Source organism: Stegodyphus dumicola, chromosome 12 (genome assembly GCF_044657685.1).
Source record: "Stegodyphus dumicola isolate Sdum_Otavi_A_Nest chromosome 12, ASM4465768v1".
Taxonomy (NCBI): Eukaryota; Metazoa; Arthropoda; class Arachnida; order Araneae; family Eresidae; genus Stegodyphus; species Stegodyphus dumicola.
In genome coordinates this window covers 73,697,172-73,722,961 of record NC_140779.1, presented here as the reverse complement: position 1 = coordinate 73,722,961, position 25,790 = coordinate 73,697,172, and the positions used below count along the sequence as shown (strand labels likewise).

At 34.0% G+C, this 25,790-nt stretch overlaps 1 protein-coding gene across 2 annotated transcripts in view; it reads left to right on the top strand.

The window, feature by feature from the left end:
- LOC118185747 (uncharacterized) overlaps positions 1 to 22,161 on the top strand; it is a 39,679-nt gene extending 17,518 nt beyond the window's left edge. For both annotated transcript variants that reach the window (XM_035355650.2, XM_035355651.2), the window contains exon 3: positions 21,384 to 22,161. In XM_035355650.2, coding sequence (XP_035211541.1) covers positions 21,384 to 21,667 — 284 coding nt within the window. In that variant the 3' untranslated portion in view covers positions 21,668 to 22,161. The remainder of the gene's footprint in view (positions 1 to 21,383) is intronic.
- Positions 22,162 to 25,790: the final 3,629 nt, after the last annotated feature.

Genomic DNA, 25,790 nt, shown 5'->3' with positions numbered 1-25,790 from the left:
TTACCGAGAGGTGAACGAAGCTATTTAAATCTTCATTTACACACCAGTCAATTGGTGTTTTCTTTCCCAATCATTCTAAAGTGTAAAGAAACTTCAGGTTAATTGTACCAGCAGCAGGCATTTTATGGTGTAAAGCATAAAATAAGCAATGTGCTTCTTAACCAACATCCAACACATAAAAAAGCCCTTACAAATATTTTCTGATCAGTAAAATTCACCACAATCACGTCATAACAGGGTTTTCAACTACTCAGGTTGCCATAAATGAAACAACTTGTTAATAATCCAAGGGGTACCCTAAAATATACACTAATCCTAGAAAATGCTTTCAAAACAATGAAACATGTCTTCTCTTCTGCACATTTCGAGAGTTATTCTGATTCATAATTTCTCTTTAGCTCAAAACAGTGCCATTTTTATCCTTTTCTTACTAATCTTCAGCTCAATGCCCATTCATCCATTGCCTTCTCTCACCGATTTCCTCCTTGGAAAACTACTTTCTGATACCATAAACATTAGCTTTTGTCAATTAAAACAGTTTAGAAGAGGTTCTCCTTACTACTTTGACATAGTTTACCTTTGATTTGTAATGTTATTCATTAAATATTTTGGTACTGTTCTGTTATAAGGACCAGATCAAGAAATGTATGAACCATAAATTCCTGGAGAAACGCAGCGGCGTTTACGTGTTTAAAACTTAAATTTTGAGCGGGTGCGGCGTTTAGGTGCACTAAAAATAAAATATTTCCTATGATGGTCATCGTACATAGTTTGGATGGCCTTGTCATTGTGCATAGACTGGTGCTGTTCCCACATAAAAGACCACTCAGTTGCTTTTTGGGAACGTTATTTTGTTTACATTCTTTCCCTTGAACGGACCTACATGCCTTATTCACCCTAAACGAGATCTCAGAACAATAACATTCTTCCCCCTTTCAAATCAACATTCTCATCAGTTTGAATAGTCTCTCTTCTCTGCCATTCGATGAATCTTCCAGGACTCATCCTTTGATACTTTGATACAGAAGTATTTATACAGGGGGTCTACTGCATTCGCAGTACTTCCCTGTAAACCTGATGTAATTCCACAATGGGCATGGTGATGAGAATACCAGAATAAATCCCATGGAGGCAGCTATGACTGGGAGGAAAAGAAGAAAGTAACATCAGTCAGGTGTGTCGCCCTCTGGTGGCGGTGATGGTGGCTAAAAGAAATTCACAGTCCGGAGGTGGAAAGCCGGGATCATGGGCTGGCGAATCAGGAGGCAGCGCTGGTTGATAGAAGTGAGACACTTTGAAATGGTCAGGTTGATCATGTGAGGTGGTCACCCTCTCGGAAAATGACCCTAGTCGATGCTGCTTAAGTTGTGTGCAAATTTAACATATTAATGGTGTGGGCGGTGAAGGGTCTATTGTAGTAATCATCCTCTATGATTTCATAATTTAAAATATTAGAGAAGTCTGCTGTGCTATTTTGATTTGCTTTTTTGTAGAAATTTTCGTTAAGCTTATTGATGTAGGTTTTCACGTATTCAATTTTTAAGTCTCGGTGCAGGTTTTTATTTCTGATATAATAGGGAGCTCCTGTGATGATTCTGAGAAACTTGTTCTGGATAACTTGTAGCTTTTTGATATCGTTCTGTTTGGGGCATTTGCCCAGACTGGAGATGCGTATGTTATGATGGGTCTTATGATTGCCGTGTATATTCTTTTCTTCCTATTTAGGCTAAGACCTGAAGATTCAGGTAGGAGGTGAAAAAGATTGCACATGATACCGAAGATTTTCCCCCTGGTAATATTGATGTGCGTTGACCAGGTGAAAGTTCTATTGAAAGTAATTCCGAGATATTTAGCTTGAGTTACAATCGGGATTGGTGTGCCAAATAGGGTAACAGTAGTGGAGATGTTATCCAGGTGCTTGTAGCGCCGGATGAGCAGAATTTGGGATTTGTCCGCATTAATGTTCACTCTCCACTTCTTGCACCATTCCTCTACCTGGTTCATTTTATTTTGGAGTTGCACGAGAGCGTTGTTAGGTTTTCTGGACTTTTGTATAAGTGCGGTGTCATCCGCGTAACAGGCAAGTTGCAGTCTTCTGGGAAGGTAGGAAAATTGTAAACATAAATAATATAGATAGTGGGTCCTAGGATACTACCCTGGGCGACCCCTCCTAGGATAGGATATGGATTTGTAAGATGATCACCTTGTCTAACTGAGAAAGTACGATTTTCGAGGAATGACTTCAGGATGAGGACGAGTTCTCTCGGGATATGCAGTTGTATGAGCTTATAAATGAGGCCTTCATGCCAGATGCGGTCAAAAGCAAGGACCCATCCTCTCCCCACCCCTGCCTTTTCTGCAATTTTTTTCAAGGGACGTATTTCCCCTTCAGCATGAATGAATTTTTCTTGGCATTCTGCCAAATACAGATCTCTTATCAGTTTGGGTACAAGTGTTTGTTGGATAGTTTTTAAGTAAGAAGGGAGCGGAAAATTTTTGAAAATGTCTCTAAACGGCACAGAAGCTATACATTTCTTACCTTTAATTTATTTTTGAGAGGTTTCATTTCATGCATTTTTCTTAACTGGTATGTTATATATCAGGACTTAGAAAAAGCACCAAACAAATAAGTGGGCAATTCTGCACTTTACCCGTAAGAACATTATAACTGATGTCTTTCTCCTACAGTCAGCTATTATATAAGTTTAAATGTTTTCTCTATATTTTCCATCACACATAACTGATATATTTATGATACAGTCAAATAACGAAAATCCACTGACCTGAAATCCGCGTTGCTTCTCAAAATATAAACATTCAGTTTCCGGAAAACACAACATGTAGAATGAAATATCGAAGAAAAAGTACTTACTGAATAATAATGACACATAACGGAAATACCAAATTATTGACATCATGGTAACAAGTTTTTTCCCCTCCAATCTGTATCGAGGTAAAAATAAGTCAGTTTCTGAAAAAAATTCTTTCAAGTGACCATTCTATTTCACTTTGTGATTATATATATATATATATATATAATAATTTATTTCCTAAACCGTATTGATTAATTGATTATATTATCTCCTAAGTTTAATTAAAGTAGAATTATTTTAAAAGTGTGCATCCATACTGGTAAGTTATATTTTGAAAGATGTTTTGAAGTAATTTGAAAGCAAAATGTTAATAATGTTTTAACGGGGACTGGAGTTAAATCATCACGAAGAATAATATTACAATTGTAAAAGTAAAAATTAAAACATATAATTATTGTCATTGATCGGAAATTAGTTGACTTTTCAAGGGGAACAAACCAACTCCCGTTCAATGATCAATAATTGATAGAAATACGTAAATATGAAAGTGTTTCGTCTTTACTCGAGTTATAAATTAAAGCCAAACCGGCAATTCTAGTCAGGCCAAATATTTCCGCGAATAGTTGTTACTCAAAGAACTGATTCTCATGAAGCATTTTAGTCAATTCAATTTGGAGTAAAAATCAATTACTGTAGAGAAATCTTGTAAAACTCGAGTAATCGTCCCCGACACTATCATCTTTATGTATTTGAGTACTATATTATTTGTAGAAATTAAACATTGGAAATTGTCATTATGAAATTGAAATCAAAGTAAAGTTGAAATAAACATAGAAGATTATAAAAAAGATAAATAATGCAAACTTTGCAAAAACAAATCAATGAGAACATAAAAATAATATAAAAATAAAATAGAAAATAATATAAATAAGATCAGTGAATGTACATGAAGATATAAAGGCCAGAAAGGTATTAAGTAACTTACATTCTTTCTAGTGGGGGAGTTGGCAGTGTGTTCTCTTTGTGTCTGACTCAGAAGTGTAGGGTGTCCGAAAATTCTTAGCGGCAGTAGGGGCTTTGAATTATATCAGTCGGCAAGACTTGGGTGAAGAAATTTATGGTAGTGGGTTGGACTTGGAATTCTTGAGGGATGTATTTTGTGGAGTTCTTATCTGAGAGAGACCGTCTGTTAAGATTTTTTTAAAAATACTAGTGAATGGAAATTAATTAATTTCTGGCTAATTGTCGTGTTGCAATGATTAAGAATTTAAGAAAGGAAAAAGGCATTTTCGCTATCCAAGAGCTAGTAGACAGTCTAAAGGCAGGAAATAGTCCCATTTTTTTAGTAACAGTATATGTCTGAAGACAATTAGCTTTTTACAATATATACAATTGAGTAATTACACTATATACAAATCTTTCAACTGACAGTCATCCAACTTATACCGCCTTCTCAGGTTTAGGAATAAATTATCATATCCCTATCAGTTAAATGATTTAGAGTGAGTATTTAATGCCTGCTCTTTTAAGGCAATGGTTGATAAATTGAAAGGGAATTAGATTATTTTTGAGAATTTTGATAAGGATCAAAATTTCGCGTTGTAAATCTATTGTATCTGTGCATATAGTTTTAATTCGTTGTATTTGATTAATTATAGTATTGTTAATTACTTTTTTGGATATGTTGGAGTTCCAATTTATTAATTTGTTAGTATTGAAATTGAAGTTTCTTGTTTTGTCAAAAAGTAAAATTTTTTTGTAGTTAATGATTTGAAGATCTAGAAAGTCTATGCTATTTTGTGAATTATTAGTTTTATTAAGTTTAAGACAATTCGGATAAATGTCGGAGTTTTTAATTTTACCAAAATTATTAATTGTAATAAGGTCATCAATAAATCTGTAGGTGTGTTTGTAGTAATTTAACTCTTGTGGTTGTAGATTTTTTTGGAAGTTAAATTCTTTGACAAATAAAAAGATATTACAGATCGAGGTGCTGGAATGTAAGCCCATTGGCAATCCTCTGACTTGTTTAAAAAGCTGATTTTGAAACTTGATGTAGTTATGAAAAAGTGTGCATTTTAGGTAGGTTTTCCATTTGTCAAGAGTCATGATATTGAGTATATTAGGGAAAAGTTTTGGTAGATCAAGTAGACTGGTATAGATTTCTTCTAGAGGAAGTGAGGTATATAAGTTTTCAAAATCATAGCAGTTAATGTTTTGGATGTTAATGGTATGAATGGTATTAATGACAGGAGTGTTATTATGAATGATTAGTGTTACAATCATTGAAAATAAATTTACAGATTTTATTAAGTTGAATTGAAAAATAATAGTCTATATTTTTCTTGTAATTATTAGTTCCATTAGCTATAAATCTAAATTTTAATGGTGTTTTATGGAATTTGGGAATCGCATAAAGATTAGTAAATCTGTTGTAGTTTGCATTGAAAGTAATATTGAGTTTCTTATGAAAAGTTTTAATCCTGTTTATTATAGATGTTTCTGTAAGGTTGGCTGATTGATAAGTAGTTGCGTTGAGAAGTTCTTTATGAATAATCTCAGTGTAGAATTGTTTTCATATAATGCTAAAGTTATTAGTTGCTTTATCTATTTTTGTAATAGTAAAAAGCTGTTTTAATTTACTAATATCAGATGTAAGTTGCGACCAGTTCAGTGTACTTTTAAATTTGAGGTGACTGATTTCTGTGGATATGCGTTGAAGAATTTTAGCTTTCCATTTTAAGAAGGTATCTATGGGAAAATTCAGTTGATAGCTTGCTTTAACTATAAATTCGTTGATGTTGTTTTCGAAAGTCTTGTAACAGTAATTTGTAGTCATGTTTCTGACTGGTCTAAATTTTGTACCATAACTCATTAGTGTTTTTAGTTGATGGTTTTGTATGATATTCAGGTTCCCAGTAGAGAATCTACGTAATTGCTGTAAATTGGTGTCTTACAATGTCATTCTGCAGTTTCATCTATTTCATGGTGGTTAGTAAGCAAGTTGCTTAAGGTCCTTTGATATTTAAATGCAATCATTGGTATAGTGTCAACTGCGGGGAAGTAATCTTTACAATCTCTGATGATTCTTGAGAAATGAATATTGTCAAACTGCGGATGCAGAAAATTGACTTTAAAATAAATTTTGCGTTGAGTGAGACTATTAGAGAGTCTGAAAAGACTAAAATCAAGAATCATAGACTGTATTTATTTGTTAGCTGAATCATGGAATTATGTTTCCCACACAACATTATTAAATGCTTGGCACAATGTATGGCCATCTTCTCTGCTTATTGAAACTCAGAGTGATGACAGAGAATTTTCTGGTTTTAGGGTCAGTGCAGAGTTAAAGCAAGAGAACTGCTTTTATATTCAAAAGAAAGAGTAAATGAGGAGACTATGCAAAAAGAAGATATCATTGAATGCATGCGTTTCTGATGAGCCAACACTGGCATATCAGATGACCGATGATAAAATCATTGGCTCTGTTTTGAACTTGCCAGAGCAAGGGGGGGAAAAAAAAAAAAAAACAATTTCAACACAAATACTGAATTTGATAGGGATCAGAAAATATTTTTTAATGAGGGTTTGGAACATGGTAATAAATACCTAAAATTTTTAGAACAGAGCTGTGTCACAGACCAAGATATTCTATATTGTTTATAAAAAAAACTTACTCTGGAGCACCTTAAAGTTTTAAAACAAACCTCTACCAGAAAAATGTTTTAAATACGTTAAAAAAATATGATTTATTAATATCCCTTATTTTTATACGACTTTATTTTATATCTCTTTAATGCTTTTAAATATTCCTGTAATCAATAATATAAATGAATATATAGTATATGTATATAATAAAAATTTAATGCATATAATAAATTAACATATAAATACATTATTATAATAATATATGAAGTAATTTAATTAAATGTATCTAATATGTTTTACTTATTTCACACTAATATTATGATTTATCTATTTCTGTCCTGAAATCCTCAAAACCTTAATATCCATAGAACCTCTGGTCTCAAGTATTGCGAATTTCTGGACTTCTACTGTACAACAAAATTCAAATCTCGTACTAGTGATAAAAACTTAAAAAAATTCCTGAACTGGAGTAAGTTTGCTACAAAACGTCTTTCTTTAAACTTTCTAATATGTTCCTCTGGGTCTAGGACTTTTAGCTGTCAACATTTCACTGTGGCCGTTTCGCCGTCAGGACATATTTTTCTTTACATGACTGTATTATATCTTGCCATATTATACTACTCGTATTAAATTTATTAATTCTGTTTACCTTTTATGTACTTAATAAAGGTTGCTTGTAATGTATACATTTGTTTACAAATATGAGATGTAAAGAAATTACACATAGTTAGTTAGAAAATTCAACTTAGTTATGTCAGGAATGTAGATATGATTTTATCCTTTGGAATATATTATCTTCAGAATTCATCTAAAATTTCACTGCAGTAAAGCTTCTCAGCAAATCCAATGTTTATTCGTATTTTTTAAATTTCTTTTTAACATTTATGACTTTTATCAACAAAAATAATTATTATAATAAAATTAGAAAATAATTATATTGTATTTAAAGAACTGGGTTGATTGCTGTGGGGGTCACCAGTAGCTGGCACTCAACTTGGTTACAGCACCTTGGGGACCACCAGTGATGCTACCAATAGTAAAAATACATAATTAGAGTAAATATTGATACTGATAAATTTTTAAATAATATCATAGTTACTATATTGATTTCAGGAATAATAAATTGCAATAATGATCTACAGCACCTCGGAGATCACCGGTGATACCCATTATAAAAAATGCATTAAACATAATTATACAACTCATTTTCTGTAGGTAATATTTCAACACAATATACATTGCATAATAAAAAAAATCATCTTGATGCCATGGCCAAACCACGCACACACAGTTCATGCACACAGCAGTCAAAGTATTAAGAATTAGTAATTTAAAATAATATACAGTGATGAAATGTCTTGATATAGACTTTTATTTTAACATTTATTATGAGTTATTACAAAAATTTGAACTACATATTAATGCAAGGAATTTTTGGCCATAAATCTACAATGGAAACTACTGGGTATTCAAAGATTACCTGTAAGCATAAATAATATATTACTAGCCTAGTATCAAGAAGTTTAGTCTTTTAGATTGTGTTGCTGTGATACTGGCCTTGTATCTGTGTTAAGATTTAACTCTCCAAACTTTAGTAACTGTAAGGCAGCGATTTGTAATAATTTCTTTGTGGGTTTACACAAGTTTGTGCATTTTTTTCCTCCCTTTTTTTATAGAAATAAATGCCTCTGGGGCACTTCAGTTTTTTTTCTTCTTTGTCACACCTTACTTTATAATGTTTTTGTTAGAAGAACCAGTAGTTTCAAGTTCAGAAAAGCTGTCATTCTGATCAGGGACTGCATCCAGTGTCGGTTATTGTGCGATACTCAGCATCAGTTTTTATCGAACATGTCATAGATAAAATGTTTTCATTCATATTCTGAACTTTTTCCATTAGAGTTTTGGAAGTGCTAGGTGCATTTCCCCCTAATTCTGATGAAATTATATCCTGCTCGGTAAGTTTGTCATCATCATGATCAATACATAAATCACCCACTGAATCATTATGGTCATCACATTTTTTATTTTTTCTGTATTGACATACAGAATGGATATGCTTGCACATATTCCATTTTATACTTGCATCCACGCATTTAGAAGTATATTTGTGAATACATGGATTGGATTCAGTACAAGTAAGTTGGCAAGTACAATCATTAACTTTTTGCTCGACCAGATAGATTTCAGAACAATTACTTGATAAAACTTCTCAACGTCTTTCATTCTGAATAACTGAATACAATTCAGTTAGGATTATCTTGTGTTGTTTGCATAGATGTTGTCACTTGTTGCACAGTTTACCCTTGTCAGAATAATTAGTCTATCGATCAATTTATCTTTGATAAAATTCATTAGTATTGTTATAGGCTTGTTGAGTTGTTTAACTATTTTTCATTAAGGTAGAGATACTTTATAGTCTTGTGCATCCTTTCTAGATGCATGTTTATATTGATCCAACACTTTAGTATGCCCATGCTGTGATGTTTTGCATAATAACTCATGAAATACTGCCCAAAGGCTGTATCAGAGTCATTTAGTAATGTTTTGGTTGCTGTTTGTAACATATTTTCAAATGCTGAAATATCCCACTCTTCTAATAAAGTTTGCAGTATTTTATAAACCTGCAGTTGTTTTTCTTTACTAGTTTTTTTTTTAAAATTGTGTTCATCATGCTCTATCAACATGCCAGCTACAGAAAACCCATTTTTTTTGGAGCTGGTTTAGCACCATCCATTAAGAAAATTATTGGCTATGTCTGACGTAAATATGTCAAGCTGAATGTTTTCACATGCTTTTTGAATATGGGAAAAAAAACAGTGCCATTACTGTTTGATCGTTTCTGCTATATATGCAGAAAGCACATGGAAACCCCTGATGAAGATTATCGAGGACCAACAGTGTGATAAATTCAAACCCATCGTTATATAAACCATGGGTTCCATCAACACAAACCCAGTCCTTAACCAATTTTTCTAACATGTAATACTGTTTGTAATACTTCATTCATAATTATAAGAATAAAATCTTCAAGGGGTATATGTCACTTAACTGTCCATATGGTTTATAAAAAAGCACACAAGAATTTTCTGTACCCTCCATTTCACGAACCCACGAGTCCACACTTACTGTATCATCTGTGTGTCTTACAGATGACAGATTGAATTAGTTTGGTTTATTTAATTATAGCAAAGCACACTAGGGCTATCTGCCTAAGGGGAGGGATGCCTTCATGGAGGAATTTCTAAGGAACTCTCTAAGGCTCGTATACACGTTACACATGGGGAAAACCATGAAAACGCCCATGCAGCCAGCCAATTCGCGGGATTCGAACCGAACTACCAGTGTTCAGTGACTGTACCGCTTGGCCGCTGGTGGGCGACAGATGGAATTTAAATTCATTATTATGTAAATTATGGCTTGTGATTAGATGCATACGTGTTTATCTCCAGCAATAGAATCGCAAGTTTTGCCTAAAATCCTTTCGAAAAGAATACCAGCAGCAATCTTGGAAGCTAAATACAGTCTAGTTTCCTTTGAAAGAAACATATGTCCAACATGAATCTTTAAGTACTGAAATCAGCATTTTCCATCAGTTTGAATAACTGTAATATTTGCTGGACACAATCCATTTTTTTACAACTATAGTTTTAAATGTTTAATACCACTGCCTTCTGGTGTTTAACGATGACAGACAAAAAAAGTAGTGAGTATCTGAATTTCTTTTTTGGGCACCACGTTCGACTATAAAACTGCATTTTGTCTCGGTTTCAATGTCCTTTTCCCATACAGTAAGTTCTTGAAAAGAAGGGAACTGCAAATCTTCAGTTATAAGACAATTATCATTAGCGTTTTCGAAATGCTTCAGCAATTCTGCCTTTGTAGATATAGCGCCTGTAGATTTCGCCGGAATGAATACGTCTTCGAGCATTTCAAACATACAAAATTACCTTCCATACTAATGACGCTAAATATAAGAAATTAGTAACACCTTAACCAACTTCGAAGTTTCAAAGTTCTTATTCAGGCTTAACTTCTGCAACGTGACAATATTTAGTGGAATAACATGTCTTTAGTTGCCAATCTGATAATACATCGCCAATTCTGTATAACGGACAGCAGCCAATAACGCCAACGAAGCTTGTCATTGCACATGCGTGAAGCAACTTCAATGCTAGGACCAGACGCTACTATAAAGCTAGGGCAGTCAGTTGCCGAACGTTCGGGGGATACGCATGTGTGTGGTCTGGAAGTGCAGGTGAAATAAATGTTGTTAAGTTTGAATCTTTGCATCTAATTTAATCTTCTTAATTAACTATCATCGATTCTTAAGAATGGTAACCCAGCCTTGTAGCAATCAAGCATTATTATTTTAAACCAATATTGGCATAAAAAAAAAATCTTTTGTTACCTATTACTTGGAACTTAGCCACGTGACTGAAAATGACTGAAGGACCAGCAGTAATCGAAGCAGTAAAGATACCTGTGTACAACTTCGCCGATCCTGTACTGTGGTTCACCATGTGCGAATCAACATTTGAACTGGGAACACCAAAAGCGATATCGGAGTCTCGCACGAAGTATAATTATATTATTTCGCACCTGCCCACTGAAGCAGCATCAATCGTGAGAGATGTAATCAAGGCCCCCAACTCCACGGATCCTTACAATCCCATTAAAACTGAGCTAATCAAGCAGTGCGGAGATTCGACGCATCAGGAAATAAAAAAACTCCTCGGCGGTGACCAGTTTGGAGATCCCCGGCCACGTGAACTCCTAAGCATAATGCGACAAAGCGCTGAGTCATACAGTGTTTCCAACTAATGCTCGAACTGTTTTTACAGCATCTTCCGAGTTTTGTACAGTCGATACTTGCGGCGATCACGCCCTTAACTAACCTTGGATAAAGCTGCGGAAGTAGTGGATCGTTTCATCGATGTATCACCATCTCCTGTAGCGGTAAATGCCACAAATATTTGTTCTGCTAATACCTCAGACTCCATTGAAGGACGTTTACTCGTGGAAATAAAAAAATTACATGTACGAATCGATGATATCTCGCGCGATCGTAGCCGCACTCGTAGTCAGAATAAACATCTCTGCCAAAAAGAACGAAGACTATCTCAAAATTAAAAAAAAAAAAAAAAAAAAAAAAAAAAAAATTGATACCTGTTGGTACCACTTTAATTTTGGTGAAAGAGCTAAAAAGTGTGCCTCACCCTGTAAATTTTCAAAAAACGGCCCAGGCGAGGCATAGCGGTGACTACAGCCTTGCCCGTCAATTCTCGTCACCTTTTTGTTAGAGATATGCGCACAAATGTCAACTTTCTCATAGACACGGGTTCTGATGTATCTATAATTCCAGCAACAGCAGTGCAGAGGCGAAACCGCATCCAAATGACGTTTTCAGCAGCAAACACTACACTAGTTTCAGTTTACACTAGCCAAAATCTTTCTTTAGATTTAGGTTTAAGATGCATCTTCAAATGGACCTTTCTTGTTGGCAGTGTTTCAAGCCCTATTGTTGGTGCAGATTTTTTATATAATTTCAACTTAATGCCTAACCTTCACACTAAAAGATTAATCGACGCTAACACTAATCTTGGCTCTAAATGCAGTTTACAGGTTAGTGTAATACATTCAATAAAGACAGTATCTGGTGACAGTATGTACCATAAATTATTATTAGAATTTCCAGAAATCACAAAGCCACCCCGTGCTGACCAAGAAATTAAGCACACAATAGTGCATCATATCCAAAACCACAGGACCTGTCACTGCTAAAGCACAACGTCTTGCCCCAGACCGCCTATGAATCGCCAAAGAATTCCAAAATATGATAGAATTAGGCCACATTCGTCCCTCAAAAAGTTACTACGCATCACCTTTGCATATGGTCCCTAAAAAAGACAGCACAGAATGGCGTTCTGTAGGAGATTACAGAGCCCTTAATGCACAAACGATAAAAGATAATTATAACATTCCTAATATATTAGATTGCACTTCTGAACTCCATGGCTGCAAAATTTTCTCGCACATTGATTTAATTAAAGCTTATCATCAAATTCCTATACATCCTGATGATATTCACAAAAGTGCTATAACTACCCCCTTTACCTAAAGGGGATAATTATAGCACCACAGGACCTGTCACTGCTAAAGCACAACGTCTTGCCCCAGACCGCCTACGAATCGCCAAAGAATTCTAAAATATGATAGAATTAGGCCACATTCGTCCCTCAAAAAGTAACTACGCATCACCTTTGCATATGGTTCCTAAAAAAGACAGCACAGAATGGCGTTCTGTAGGAGATTACAGAGCCCTTAATGCACAAACGATAAAAGATAATTATAACATCCCTAATATATTAGATTGCACTTCTGAACTCCATGGCTACAAAATGTTCTCGCACATTGATTTAATTAAAGCTTATCATCAAATTCCTATACATCTTGATGATAGTCACAAAAGTGCTATAATTACCCCCTTTGGCTTATTTGAAAGCTGCCGCATGCAATTTGGCTTATGTAATGCTGCAGCCACATTCCAAAGATTTATCGATAAAGTTACTCGAGATTTAAAATTTGTTTATGTATTTGTAGACGATATATTGGTAGTATCTAAATCTGAGGAAGAGCATATCTCGTATCTAAGAATTCTTTTTGAAAGATTACAAAATTATGGCCTTAGCCTTAAACCTTCTAAGTGTGTTTTCGGTGTTTCCTCAATAATTTTTTTAGGTGTCAAAATATCCGAAGAAGGAACTGAACCACTGAAAGATAGAGTAGACTGTATTTTGAACTTTCCTAAACCTAATACCATGACTCAATTAAGACGCTTCTTAGGTCTATTTAATTTCTATCGATGTTTCGTTCATAGAGCAGCACACATATAAGCGCCCTTAATGAATTTTTGGAGAGTATCAAAAATAATAAAAAGAGCTGAAAACCTAAACGAAATGACTCAAAAGAAACACTTCAATGGTCTGAGGTTAGCGAACAGGCATTTACAGATGCCAAAAATGCACTAGCTACCGCAACTCTCCTTCGTCATCCAATTCCAGGAGCGAAACTTAAGTGTTTGGGTTGATGCCAGTGACCTTGATGCAGCTCAACACAACCAACTGGGAACCAATTGCCTTCTTCTCTGTCAAGCTCATCAACTGTCAACAAAAATTCTCAACCTATGATCGAGAACTATTGGCCATTTACACTGCTGTGAAGAGATTCCGGCACATGCTCGAAGGTCGAGACTTTGTCATTTTCATTGATCAAAAGCCTCTTATCTACGCCTTCAAGCAAAAGCCAGAGAAGTGCAGCCCACGCCAGTGGCGCCAACTTCATTTCATTTCTCAGTTCAGCACAGACATTCGTCATACCAGTGGTGTAAATAATACAGTTGCAGATACATTATCCAGAATTGAGATAAACAACTAAAATTCCTCATTTCTTGATTTTGAAGCATTTAGTCGTGCTCAAAAAGCTGATGATTTACAAAATCTGTATAAAACACCAATCATTTACTGGAAATAAAGTCCATGCCCAGCCCAGTGTCAGCAACAGAACTCATCTGTGATGTATCAACCGGAATTCAAAGACCTTGTGCCACCATCTTTTCGTAAAATAGTGTTCGACCATTTTCACAACCTCTCGTATCCACGAATAACAGGATCCTGCAAGTTAATTTCTGCTCTCTATGTATGGCCCAATATGAAAAAGAATATTAAAGATTGGGTAAAATGTTGTGATGCATGCCAGCGATCCAAAATTTAAAGGCATACAAAAACACCTCTGGGTACATTTGCTACACCAGATGCAAGGTTTTCCCATCTGCATTTGAATTTAATAGGACCATTGCCTCCTTCTGAGGGCAAAATGTACTGCCTCACCGTCATCGACAGTTTACCAGATGGCCAGAAGTGATACCCATCGCTGATATGACAGCAGCAACAGTATGCAGAGCCTTCGAAAGATGGATATGCTTCAAATGCCCTTCTACCATCACTACAGATCAAGGTCGCCAATTTGAGTCTTCTCTGTTCAGTAAGCTCACACAAATTATGGAAACAACAAGAATTCACACTACAGCTTTTCATCCCCAAGCAAATGGCCTGGTGGAACGTCTTTACAGAGTCTTGAAAAATTCTTTAAAAACCCATGAAAACCCAAGATGGACTGAATCATTACCAACAGTTCTCCTTGACATTTGAGCTGCTGTTAAAACTGACATATAAGCATCAAGTGCTGATCTTGTGTATGGAACTTCACCCCTAAGACTTCCAGCAAATTTATTTTCCCAAAGTGCCCAAAATACAACTCCATCATATGAGTATGTGCAGAAACTCCAGGCACAAATGCAGCAGTTAAAGCCATTTCCTAATCCAAATCACCAAACGAAAATCTTTGTGCACCCAGAATTGAAAAAGTGTACACATGTTTTCTTTCATGTGGACAAAATAACACCACCCCTCACTCAACCATATACAGGTCCCCACAAAGTCATAAGTCGAAGCGACAAAGTAATAAAAATATCCATTAATAGCAGACAAAGTAGTGTTTCCATAGATAGAACGAAACCTGCATTCATATATAATGATGAAGTACAACAAATTCCTCATGAACATGAATCTAAAATCCCAGAAAACACTAATGGAAACTGTCAACCATCCCCAAACCACAAAATCTGGACGAATTGTGAAATTTTGCAAGAGACTCATCACAGAAATTGGTTAACTTGCTCATAATTACTCATGATTACTTTTCAATGTTCATCACATCACGTTTATCCTCTACAGAATTTCAGAACTGAAAAACTCTTATTTTCATTTATTTATGTCAATTATATTCAACCTATATTACTTTATTTTGGTTTCTATTTTTATTTAATTTCATGTATGTAAACGATTTCAGCAACTGACAAGCCAGCATTCAAATTCCCTCTTGTTTATGCTAGTTTTGTGTAAATGCTGTCGTTCTCTCACTTCGCTTGTTCACTGGGGGGGGGCGGAGGATACTCTTGTTGTAGTTTAGTCTATTTGGAAAAGCATCCTACGAATTTAACCCCAGAACAGCCGAGAGATGGCAGCACCTGATTACAGAGTACAAATTTCTCTTCTAAGATTCTCATAAAGCAAGGGCAGTCAGTTGCCGATCGTTCGGGGAATACGCACGTATGTGGTCTGGAAGTGCAGGTGAAATAAATATTAAGAAGTTTGAATCTTTGCATCTAATTTAATCTTCATAATTAACTATCATCAATTCTTAAAAGATTAAATAAGATATATTTTAAGAGGATGTTGTGGTATATAAGAGATTAAAAAAATTGCATGCAGGATTTTTCAACGGGTCGGCTTTTGCCCACCTCTGATCTAAAGGGTATCAAATTTTACAAAAGAAAAGCTTAATATTTATTTGTTGACTTAATTAAACATTTCTTTCAACGCGCACATGCGTAAAGCATCGCATTCTCTACGCGCATGTGTAAAGTTTGTGGCTTTGTGGTCCGGATTATAGATCATTCCGGATAATGGACGTCCGGATTACAGACTTTGTACTGTACTTACTTTTAGGCAATATACTGAAATATGCATATGATTACAAGCAGAGCATTGATTTTTTGTTCTTACAATTTATTAATAGATTAATCTCGATCACACAGTTTTGTTCATAGTAAAGTTATAAAGAATATGTGTTATCAGAATCAAGGGAGCAATGTTTTGATCCATTATAACTCTGAATATATAAGAATTATTAAGTCTGAGACTTGACATAGTTCTCTCCCATGTGTTGCTGATTTTATCATCATGCTATTTAATTTTGCTCTCAGGTGTGGGGGGTCTTGATCAGAAATCTTTTAAAAACAAGTTCTTTAAATAAAATTCATATGTTAAAGGACAATTTAATTATCTGCTTTTCCCATTTTCCCACATACACAGATTTCTGTAGAGAAAATAGTTCCGTTATGAAAGTATGTTGGAAGAGGGCTGTGGTCAGATATATATTGGGAAAGGTAATGGTTGGTGTTGCAAAGTTATCAACTCTTCCGATTTCCAATAATACTCCTACTGACTCAATCTTCAGCATATTTCTCCTGATTTTCTCTTTTAAATTTCTCATGATTTTTCTATAGTTTGTCTTACTATGTTATTTGCACCAAAAAAAGTGATTTTGAGTGTATGAAAGCACTTGGTTGTTCTCTAGATTACATATAAAGAAAAAGCAAACTTGATCATCAGTGAGACATTTTTATCTGGTTTGTGTGGGAGAGTCAGAGTGAGGACAAGGGTGAGGCAAGTAAGGGATTTACCTGAGGTGAATGGGTAAGGGTAAGAGGGGTCCCAAATTAGATGCTAAATTTTAGGATTGCATTTAAAAAATAAATTATGATTATTAACTTCCAGTTTTGAAACATATTCAGAAGTGCCATTTTGAAGTAGCACATTTGAAGTAATATAAAAGGTGCTATATTGTTCAGCAGTTGCGTACAAATATTCTGTGCTTAATAGAGGGAATGATCTAATATTAAATCCCAATAAATGGGTTGGCTGCGTAAAATATTTCATTGTTTCTACCATGGGTAATGTAAATACAAGCTATGTAGTTTCCGCTAGTAAGTCCTCCACGAAAGAATCCCTCTACTTGGACAAATAGCTCTTATATGATTTGCATGTTTAATTAAACAAACATAATAGAAGGAATATCTACAAATGAAAGAAAATTTTCACGTGAAATGTAAAAATTCAACTTTCTCAAGAGAATATAAAAACAAGTGAAAACAAAATGTTTGTAAATCTAAATGTCAGTAATCGAATGTTTATAAATCTAAATGGCAATAATAAAGAACTAATTTTGTTAGAAAAATATTTTGTATAGTAAAAAAAGGAAGAAATTAGAGATATATATAGATTTCAGATCTAAAATAGATACAGTACAAAGTCCGTAATCCGGACTCGTTGGGACTTCGGCGATTCCGTATAAGGGTTTTTTTCCGGATTATAGATCATCAATTTAAATCTGGTAAGATGGCATGCAGAAATTATACAGTTAAAAATATGAAACCGTAATTTATGAAATAAAGAGAAATTATGATCTAAAGGGTATCAAATTTTACAAAAAAAAAAAAAAGCTTATTATTTATTTGTTTACTTTATTAAACATTTTCCATGCGTGCATGCGTAGAGCATACATTACATGCATGCGTAATGAATGCGCCCGCATTCTTTACGTACATGCGTAAAGCATACAAAAAAGTTTGTAGCTTTTAAGTTCCGGATTATAGATCATTCCGGATAATGGACGTCCAGAATATGGACTTTGTACTGTATATAAAAAAATTAATGAGATCCGATTTCCATTTTCTAACTGATGGAAAAGAGCACGTGTATTCGAAAACTTCAAGCACCGCATGGGTCTTCTAATATTCATTAGCCAGTGAGCACAAAGCAAGATCGAGGTTGTTATTTCTTTAGCACTGCCGTTGAGCACTCCTATGTTTTACTTGCTTTCAAAAAATAGCTTAAAAGATTGCAAGCTTTTGTCTTATTTATGTCTGCAAGGAAGGCTAAATACTTGTGTACTTTTAAAAATCTGTACACCGATAACTTTCCTTCTATTTTGTCAAGAAAATGTAATACAGTTGTCGTGTAGGAAACACAGGACCAAAAAGTTAATGCAGAATGCCTGTTCTATGCCTTTTTACTGGAGCACAACCTGCCACTGAATGCATTAGATCATGTTGCAGCTTTATTTAGAAAAATGTTTTCCAATAGCGAAATTTGCTAAGATAACTAAAATGCAAGAACAAAAATGGCTGCATTTTTAAAGAAATGGGTATGAAAAATAAATCATCAGTTATTAATTGCATTAAAACAGCTCCGTTCAGCCTTTCTACAGGTAGAAGCAATAATGCTGATGCAAAATTGTATCCAATTATTGTTTCTTCTTTTAATCCAGAAACTGAGCGTAGTTTACTTTCTGTTCCTTTTTTAGAAGAGGATTCAACAGACTTTAATATAGCACAGCTAATGATTAAAGCTTAAAAAGAAAATGCAATTCCTCTGGATTTGCCTAGCATTTGGAGTCGACAATGCACTTGTAATGGTGCTTGAAGAATAGTATTACAGGCATTTTAAGATTATTCCAATTTGCAAATTGTAAGGTGCACCTGTCACCTCTTAATAGCAGCTGAAAAAGAGGCTGTTTCTTTATCAATTAGTAAAACATATTGTTGATATTTATTACTATTTTGAAAAGAGTTTTAGAAGGAAGACACTGCAAGAATTCCAACAGCTGCATAATACTGAAATAATAAAAATTTATAAATGTATATAAACTCTGGGTTTCTTAGAAAAATGTTTATCTAGAATTAACTAATGAAATCCACTTACATTTTTTAAGGAAAAGAAGTAAGTGGTTCTAGAGTTAAGATGAAAGGTTCTATTGAAAGTTAATAAAGTACCTAAAGTAAACTTTTATTTAAAGATGTAGTTACTACTTCCACTGTTAAAAATGGGTATGAGAAAAATAAAGTAATTTCTTCACATGTAATTTAATTAGCGCAATTCTTAAAATAATACTATAAAGCAGGAGTTCTCAACCGGTGGTACGCAAGAGAAAAATAGGTGGTACGAAAAGAAGCAAACAATTTTTAACTATTAAATTCAAAAATTAAAACCCCAACATCCTGATCGCGTTTTTTCTCTAACACTCGTAAATTTATGCGATATGCGTTCAAGAGTGGTGGTGGTAGGTAGTACTTTGTAGTGATATTACTATAGGTTTTCCATTTTTGTTTAGATGGTACACGTTAGTCTAAAGGTTGAGAACCGCTGCTGTAAAGTACTATAAGTGTAAAGTTGATACTAATTTCTTCCAAAATTTCAAAAAAAGGAAAAAGAAATTGCTCAAGATTGCTTTTTTTTTACCCTTCATTTTGCCATCACAATAAGAACTCCATTAAGTCATGTTTTGCAATCAATGATTAGTGACCTTTTTAAAGACATTTTATCAAAGTTTGTAAAACCAACATCATGTGATTTATGTTAAAATGGAAAATCAGGATAAGATTGTGTAATGTGAATGATATGAAGATTTGGTAATAGGGGTTGCAAATAAAGATCGTGGAAGACAAAATTAAGTTTTATTTCCACATTAGAAACTACTACTGTTGTGTATGTGATTACATACTGCATAAATTTCCAGTCAACAATGAAATGATTTTACTAGATAAAGTTCCAAATTTTTCTGCTCTAGCAACTACATCTCTTTTTCTGATACAAGATGTTTTTGGAATATATTTAGTTTACTTCATTTAGATTTGAAAGATTCGCAACTGATAAATTGCAGCCACAGTTTACAATTGGAAAACTTGGCCAAAGATATAAAACCAGGAAAGATTGACATTTAGTGAAATTTAATTGGAAAACTGAAAAATGCTGATAGGATTTTAAAGTACAATGAACTTTCTAGAATAATTTTGGTTATCCTGGCAATACCCCATAGTAATGCAGAGTGTGAGAGCATTTTCAGTGTTATTAAAACAAGGACTAAATTTAGATCCAATATTAGCAAGTCGTCCATGGAAGCATTCCTTTCCTTAAAGCCAGATTCAAATAACGTAACCTCTTATTTAGCAGTTCAGTGCTTAGCAGTTATACTGAAGGCTGTGAAAGTTGACTACCATCGAACCTCAAAAATTGATGAAGATCCTGCCAAAGTTGCACGAATTGTTCCTGCAGAATTCGAGCACATTTATGCCTTGCAATAAAACATTCATCAATTTCACTGCATACTTCACTGCACACTTCACTGAATAGTACTGCGGAAGTAATCGACTCATCTTAATGCTTGTAAAAAGGTTTTTCATAGATTTCTTCTATTTTATAGATACTTTAACCGGAAGCTTTGTTTGATATGCAATGAATATACACTTCTAACAGCAATTGTTCCAATCTGTTTCTGTCCACCAGTGGCCAAACTGTAAAATTGCTGAAAACTGGTACTTTCGATCTGGGTTTGATTCCCGGCAAACGGGCTGGCTGCATAAGTATTTTCATAGTTTTCCTCATGTATAAGATTTATATGAGTTCCCCTTAGAAAGTTCTTCACAAAGGCATTTTTTCCCTTTAGCAGATAACCTTAGTGTACTTTGCCATAATTAACTGAACCCAAACCAAAGCAATCAATTTCTGTTTTGTTGTCCATTTCTAGTTGTTTTCTGCATTTAATAGATCTTAATTCTCTCAACCAGCTGTAAATGAACAGGAGTGCAGTCTCAAATGTGATTTTGCATGAATTAAAGAGAATCAGTGGGAGTCGTGAGTGTGTTGTGATGTTATGCTTATCCATAATTGGCGCAAAATTGTTCTGCTTGCTGACAGTTCCACGGTTAAAAGGATATTACGTAACTGAGTTCATTAGAAGGCAGAGACAGCTATAGACAACAGCAAGCTGATGAAATTGCCAAAGAATTCTTCTGGAAATCAAAAAACCTATTTAAACTAGCTGCTGATGTTAAAAATATAGTTAATTTAGAAATGACTTCAGTAGATTGTTGATGATGTAACAGAAGGTATCAACTAATATCCATGTACTAATTATATTGCAATTTTTTTCAGCTATGTGAACATTTTCACTGTTGTACAAACTGATTCTAATTTCAAATATTCCATATAGTAATTTAAATATAGTTCTAATAGTAACTAAGGCCCAACTATAGTAGTAATTTAACTATAGTAGTTTAGTAGTAACTAATGCCATATATTAATTTAAATTAAGCATTTGTTTTTGTATCAAGAAACAGATACTTTATTGTGTTTATTTAGTGATTTATCAAAGAAAAGTTTTTTTTTTTTTTGTTGTTGTTGTTGTTGTAGTTAGTTTTTCCTTTTTCAGTTGTATAATTATTTTTGCTTGTATTACTTACAGTTAAATCTGCTGTAGCTACAGTAGCAGTTGGAGCAGCTGCAGGAGTAGGAATTGCAGTTGCAGCTCTACCTTTAGCAGGATTTACAACAGCTGGTGTAGCTGCTGGATCTGTAGCAGCTGCAGTTCAAAGTTCCATAGGCTGCGTAACAGCAGGAAGTACTTTTGCTGCACTTCAGAGTGCTGGCGTTGTAGGTTTGGCAGCTACAACAAAAGTTGCTGCAGCAGGTACTGGTGGTGCCGTTGCAGAGGGTACCCGTAGAATCATCCGTTATTTAAGGAAATGAAAATCATAGAGGTCATGTTTGATGCAGAATTTATATAATTATTTCATGCTTTGATATGTAAATTTGAGAATTTTCTTTTATATTTTGTGCTTAAGTATTATAAGTTAAATGCAATATGTTTGTTAACACTTATTTGCTTTGAATGTATGTAATAATTTATGATCATTTGGAATTGCAACATCCAAAACTGATAAAAGTATTTTAAATATAATTCACTATTATGGAATTAAATATTAATGCTAGAATATGCATTGTCTAATTTCAGAATAAAAGTATAAAAATACAGCATTTATTTGCCTTTTATGAGAATCTAGTAGCCATATTAAATACCTGCATGCATGGAAAAGAAGTAACTTAAATTGATGTAATACATAAGTATTGAAAGGATTACCTATAATTACTATGTATTTTATATTTTATATCTTCTTATTGTAAAAATTTGATATTGTGGAAATTGTAAAATATATTTTGAATTAAAAGATTTATCAAGATGATATATTAAAAAAAATAATTTTGTGAATTTATTTTTAAAATATTCTAATAAGAAAAATTATCCAACCTTGAACTCTTAGTTTTTTAAGGAAATAAATATGAACTATAAATGCATAATAGTAAAAAATTAGTTGTTAATATTCTTTGGATTATCTGAAGAGGGAAAAATTATTAATAATGCAGTATTTAATTTTTTAACTTATTTTTTTTAATGACCAAACTGTTTGCAGTTTCTATGCATTGCTTTATTTCCAGTAATTTCAAATGTTTTGATGAAAATGCATGTCCACTTTTCCAACAAAATGTAATATGTTCTTACTTTAAAATGATTAAGGATAAAAAAAAAGTGCATTTTATTCTACACACACAAAAATGAAATTTCTAAATTTAAATTAACTGTTAAATTTCTATAAATGAAACAAAGAAATAAAAATTTTAATCACCAGATGTAAAATTTCTCCTAGAATTTGCCTTCTGGTAAAATTGTTTTCTTTTCACTAGTTTTAAAAAAATACTCATGTGCTTGGTGACCTTGCAAAGGACTGCAGTCTGTCATTTGAGATAAATTAGTCAAATTCTTTCTCTTTTATATAATCGTATATATATATATGCACGATATATTTATATAATCATATATATGTATGTAAAATATAAAATTTAGCTTTCAAATAATAAATTAATAGCCCTTTAACTTCTCTCTTCATCCTAAAAATAACAGCTATAAAGTTTCTAAACGAAAAAGACCCATCATTTAATATGTATTGTGCACTAATGGATAAAACCTGAACCCAACACCTCTACATTAAACTGCCATGTGATCTGAAATGGAATTTGGTATAAAAAGGTCAACTGCGCACAACGCTTTTTCTTCGTTCTTTCCTTCTGCTTCCCGACACTTGTGTTGCCTTGCGTCATCTATCCATGCAGATTTAATTTTTCTAATTTTCATCCTTTAAGATGGTACAAAATTGGAGGGTGCATAGCACACCCACAGTGATAATGTGAATTATCCAAGAATAAAATTATGCATGGAATTTACCGTTAGTATGTCCTTCGAGTTGGCATCTTGCAAACTACCCAGCAAAGTCTTCAAGTTATGATACAGTCTTCTCCGACCCAATTCATTACAACTCTCACCAAGTCATCTTATTTCATCTAATAACGCAGTCTTATCACATGTATAAGATTATACATACGCACATATATGAAAGTTGAGCCAGTGTACTTTAGAATGTCTTCCAAGAAGCAATCCCTTCCCTTAGGCAGATAGCCCTCAAGTGCATAATCAAATAAACCAAACTCAAATGCAAACTTCTTTCATTTTTAGGTTGATTTTTTTATTTTTGCAAGCCGAAAATAATTTTTAGCTTGCAGTCAAATTGATTGAAAAGTTAGGAAATTAGAGAAACACAGGGCTTTTAATTTTAAACTACACCTTTATTTGGTGGTATAAATACAGACAAGGAGTTGTTAATGATGTTTCTAAATTATATAAACAGACTTTACAGGAGAAGAAATTAACCTGAAATATCTGATTTTTGTGATTTTAAAACAGTCTGAGAGTTCAAGAAAAATTGTAGTTTACGAAATAATTTCTTGCCTTATCCTTTGCAAGGATTTGGGTAACAATTTGAGTGTGAATTCACATCTTTTTTTTTTTTTTTAATCAGATTTTGAATAAAAAACGCAAAAGCCTCAGTCATTATCGCAGGATCCTAATGAAAAGGTTGTAAAATTCTAGCATAGTGTGAGATACACACACAAAAGAAACGTAGTTTGCTCTGTGTTCAAAGTTAAATTTAGGTATGTGAAAAAATTTGTGGCATTTTTGTTGTAGGAAGACAGAGCTGCAAAAGTGTTGGGGAGGGGGTAAGAAATGGTATTTTTATAGTAAACTGGCTTGAATTGATGTTATCAATTGGGAGAACCATAAAAGGTTCCATGCAACCAGTCCATTAGTTGGGTTTTGAATTTCCACCAAATTTTCCTTTGTTTTAGTGATTTTTGCTCTCAGCCAATATAGTTGTGCTATGTTAAAATATCTACAGTTATAAGATATCCTTATTTTATAGTAGGGGTGGCCAACATTTTGAGTGCCACCATCTGAAAAAAACAGTTGTGTGCCACTTCCAGTATACTAATTGAAGAGGGAAGAAACAGTATTTTTATGGTAAATTGGCTTGAATTGATGTTATCTATTGGGAGAACTATAAAAGTTTCCATGCAGCCAGTCTGTTAGTTATGTTTTGAAATTCCGCCAAATTTTCCTTTGTTTTAGTGATTTTTGCTCTCGGACGATATTGGGTTTGCGTTTCTGAAATTTGCAATTCTATTCAGTTCTATAAGGGTAGATTGTGTAAAAAAAATATTAGGATAAGGATATCTCAAAAGGGCAGTATGAGATATCCTTATTCTATAGCAGGCGTGGCCAACATTTTAGGTGTCACCATCTGAAAAAAAAAAAAAAAAATTGTGTGCCTCTTCCAACTTTTCCAACATACTAATTGGGTAGGGAAGAAACAGTATTTTTATGGTAAACTCTCTCGAATTGGTGTTATCAATTGGAAGAACTGTAAAAGTTTCCATGCAGCCAGTCCGTTAATTGGGTTTTGAAATTCTGCCAAATTTTCCTTTGTTTTAGTGATGTTTGCTCTCAGACGATATTGGGTTTGCGTTTCTGAAATTTGCAGTTCTATTCAGTTCAGTAGTTGTAAGTTGGTGTAAAAAAATTATTGCTTTAATCATTTTTTTTATTGTATGCTGTCTAAGCTACATACATTCAGGTCATAGTCAGCGTAATTGTTATCATATAAAGCATGCAATAGTTGTGCTATGTTAAAATATCTACAGTATGAGATATCCTTATTCTATAGCAAGGGTGGCCAGCATTTTGAGTGCCACCATCTGAAAAAAAAAAATGTTGTGTCCCACTTCCAACTTTTCCAACATACTAAATAATATAAAATGGTGAAAAAATTTTATAGGTTGATTATGAGATTTTTACCCAAATAGCGCATTTTTTTACAGTCTGAGTACTGGAGTCTGAGGCACCTTGGAGATGTTTATACACTCCAACTGAAGTCCCGATGCCCACGTTACCAGGAACAACAACTTCAAAAATTATCTCCACCTAAAAAACAGGCCAACCTCTACACTGGTGAACTAAGACCTCCGTTCCAGTGATCAGAGACCATGATGGGATGGGCTGATTGCCTGGAGCTTTGACTGGTTGTTTATAATGCTACTCGCCAATACTGCACGGGCAACCCCCCCCAGGCCTTACTCGGAATACCAGACACAGCGGTGACTGGATGCCCAATGGACCAGGTGTTATTTGGCTACCGATGCCCTAGTTACGGGGATTTATGCCACCAGACCAGTGAAGAGTGGATATGAGCCCCACCCTATAGATCGTTGGGAACCGCTAAGCTCGTAATTTGTATACCCCCGTGGCCGAGACTGTCTAGGTACAGATCCTAGCCAGTAGCTTCACAGAGTACTCTACGTCGACACCCGAGATGGTATAACGGTGTAATAATGCCAACACTGTTGGAACTCATGTACCACGCAAAATAAATCCCTCTTAAAAAATTAAAAAGGAAAAAATCGCATTTAAAAAAGGATCGCACAA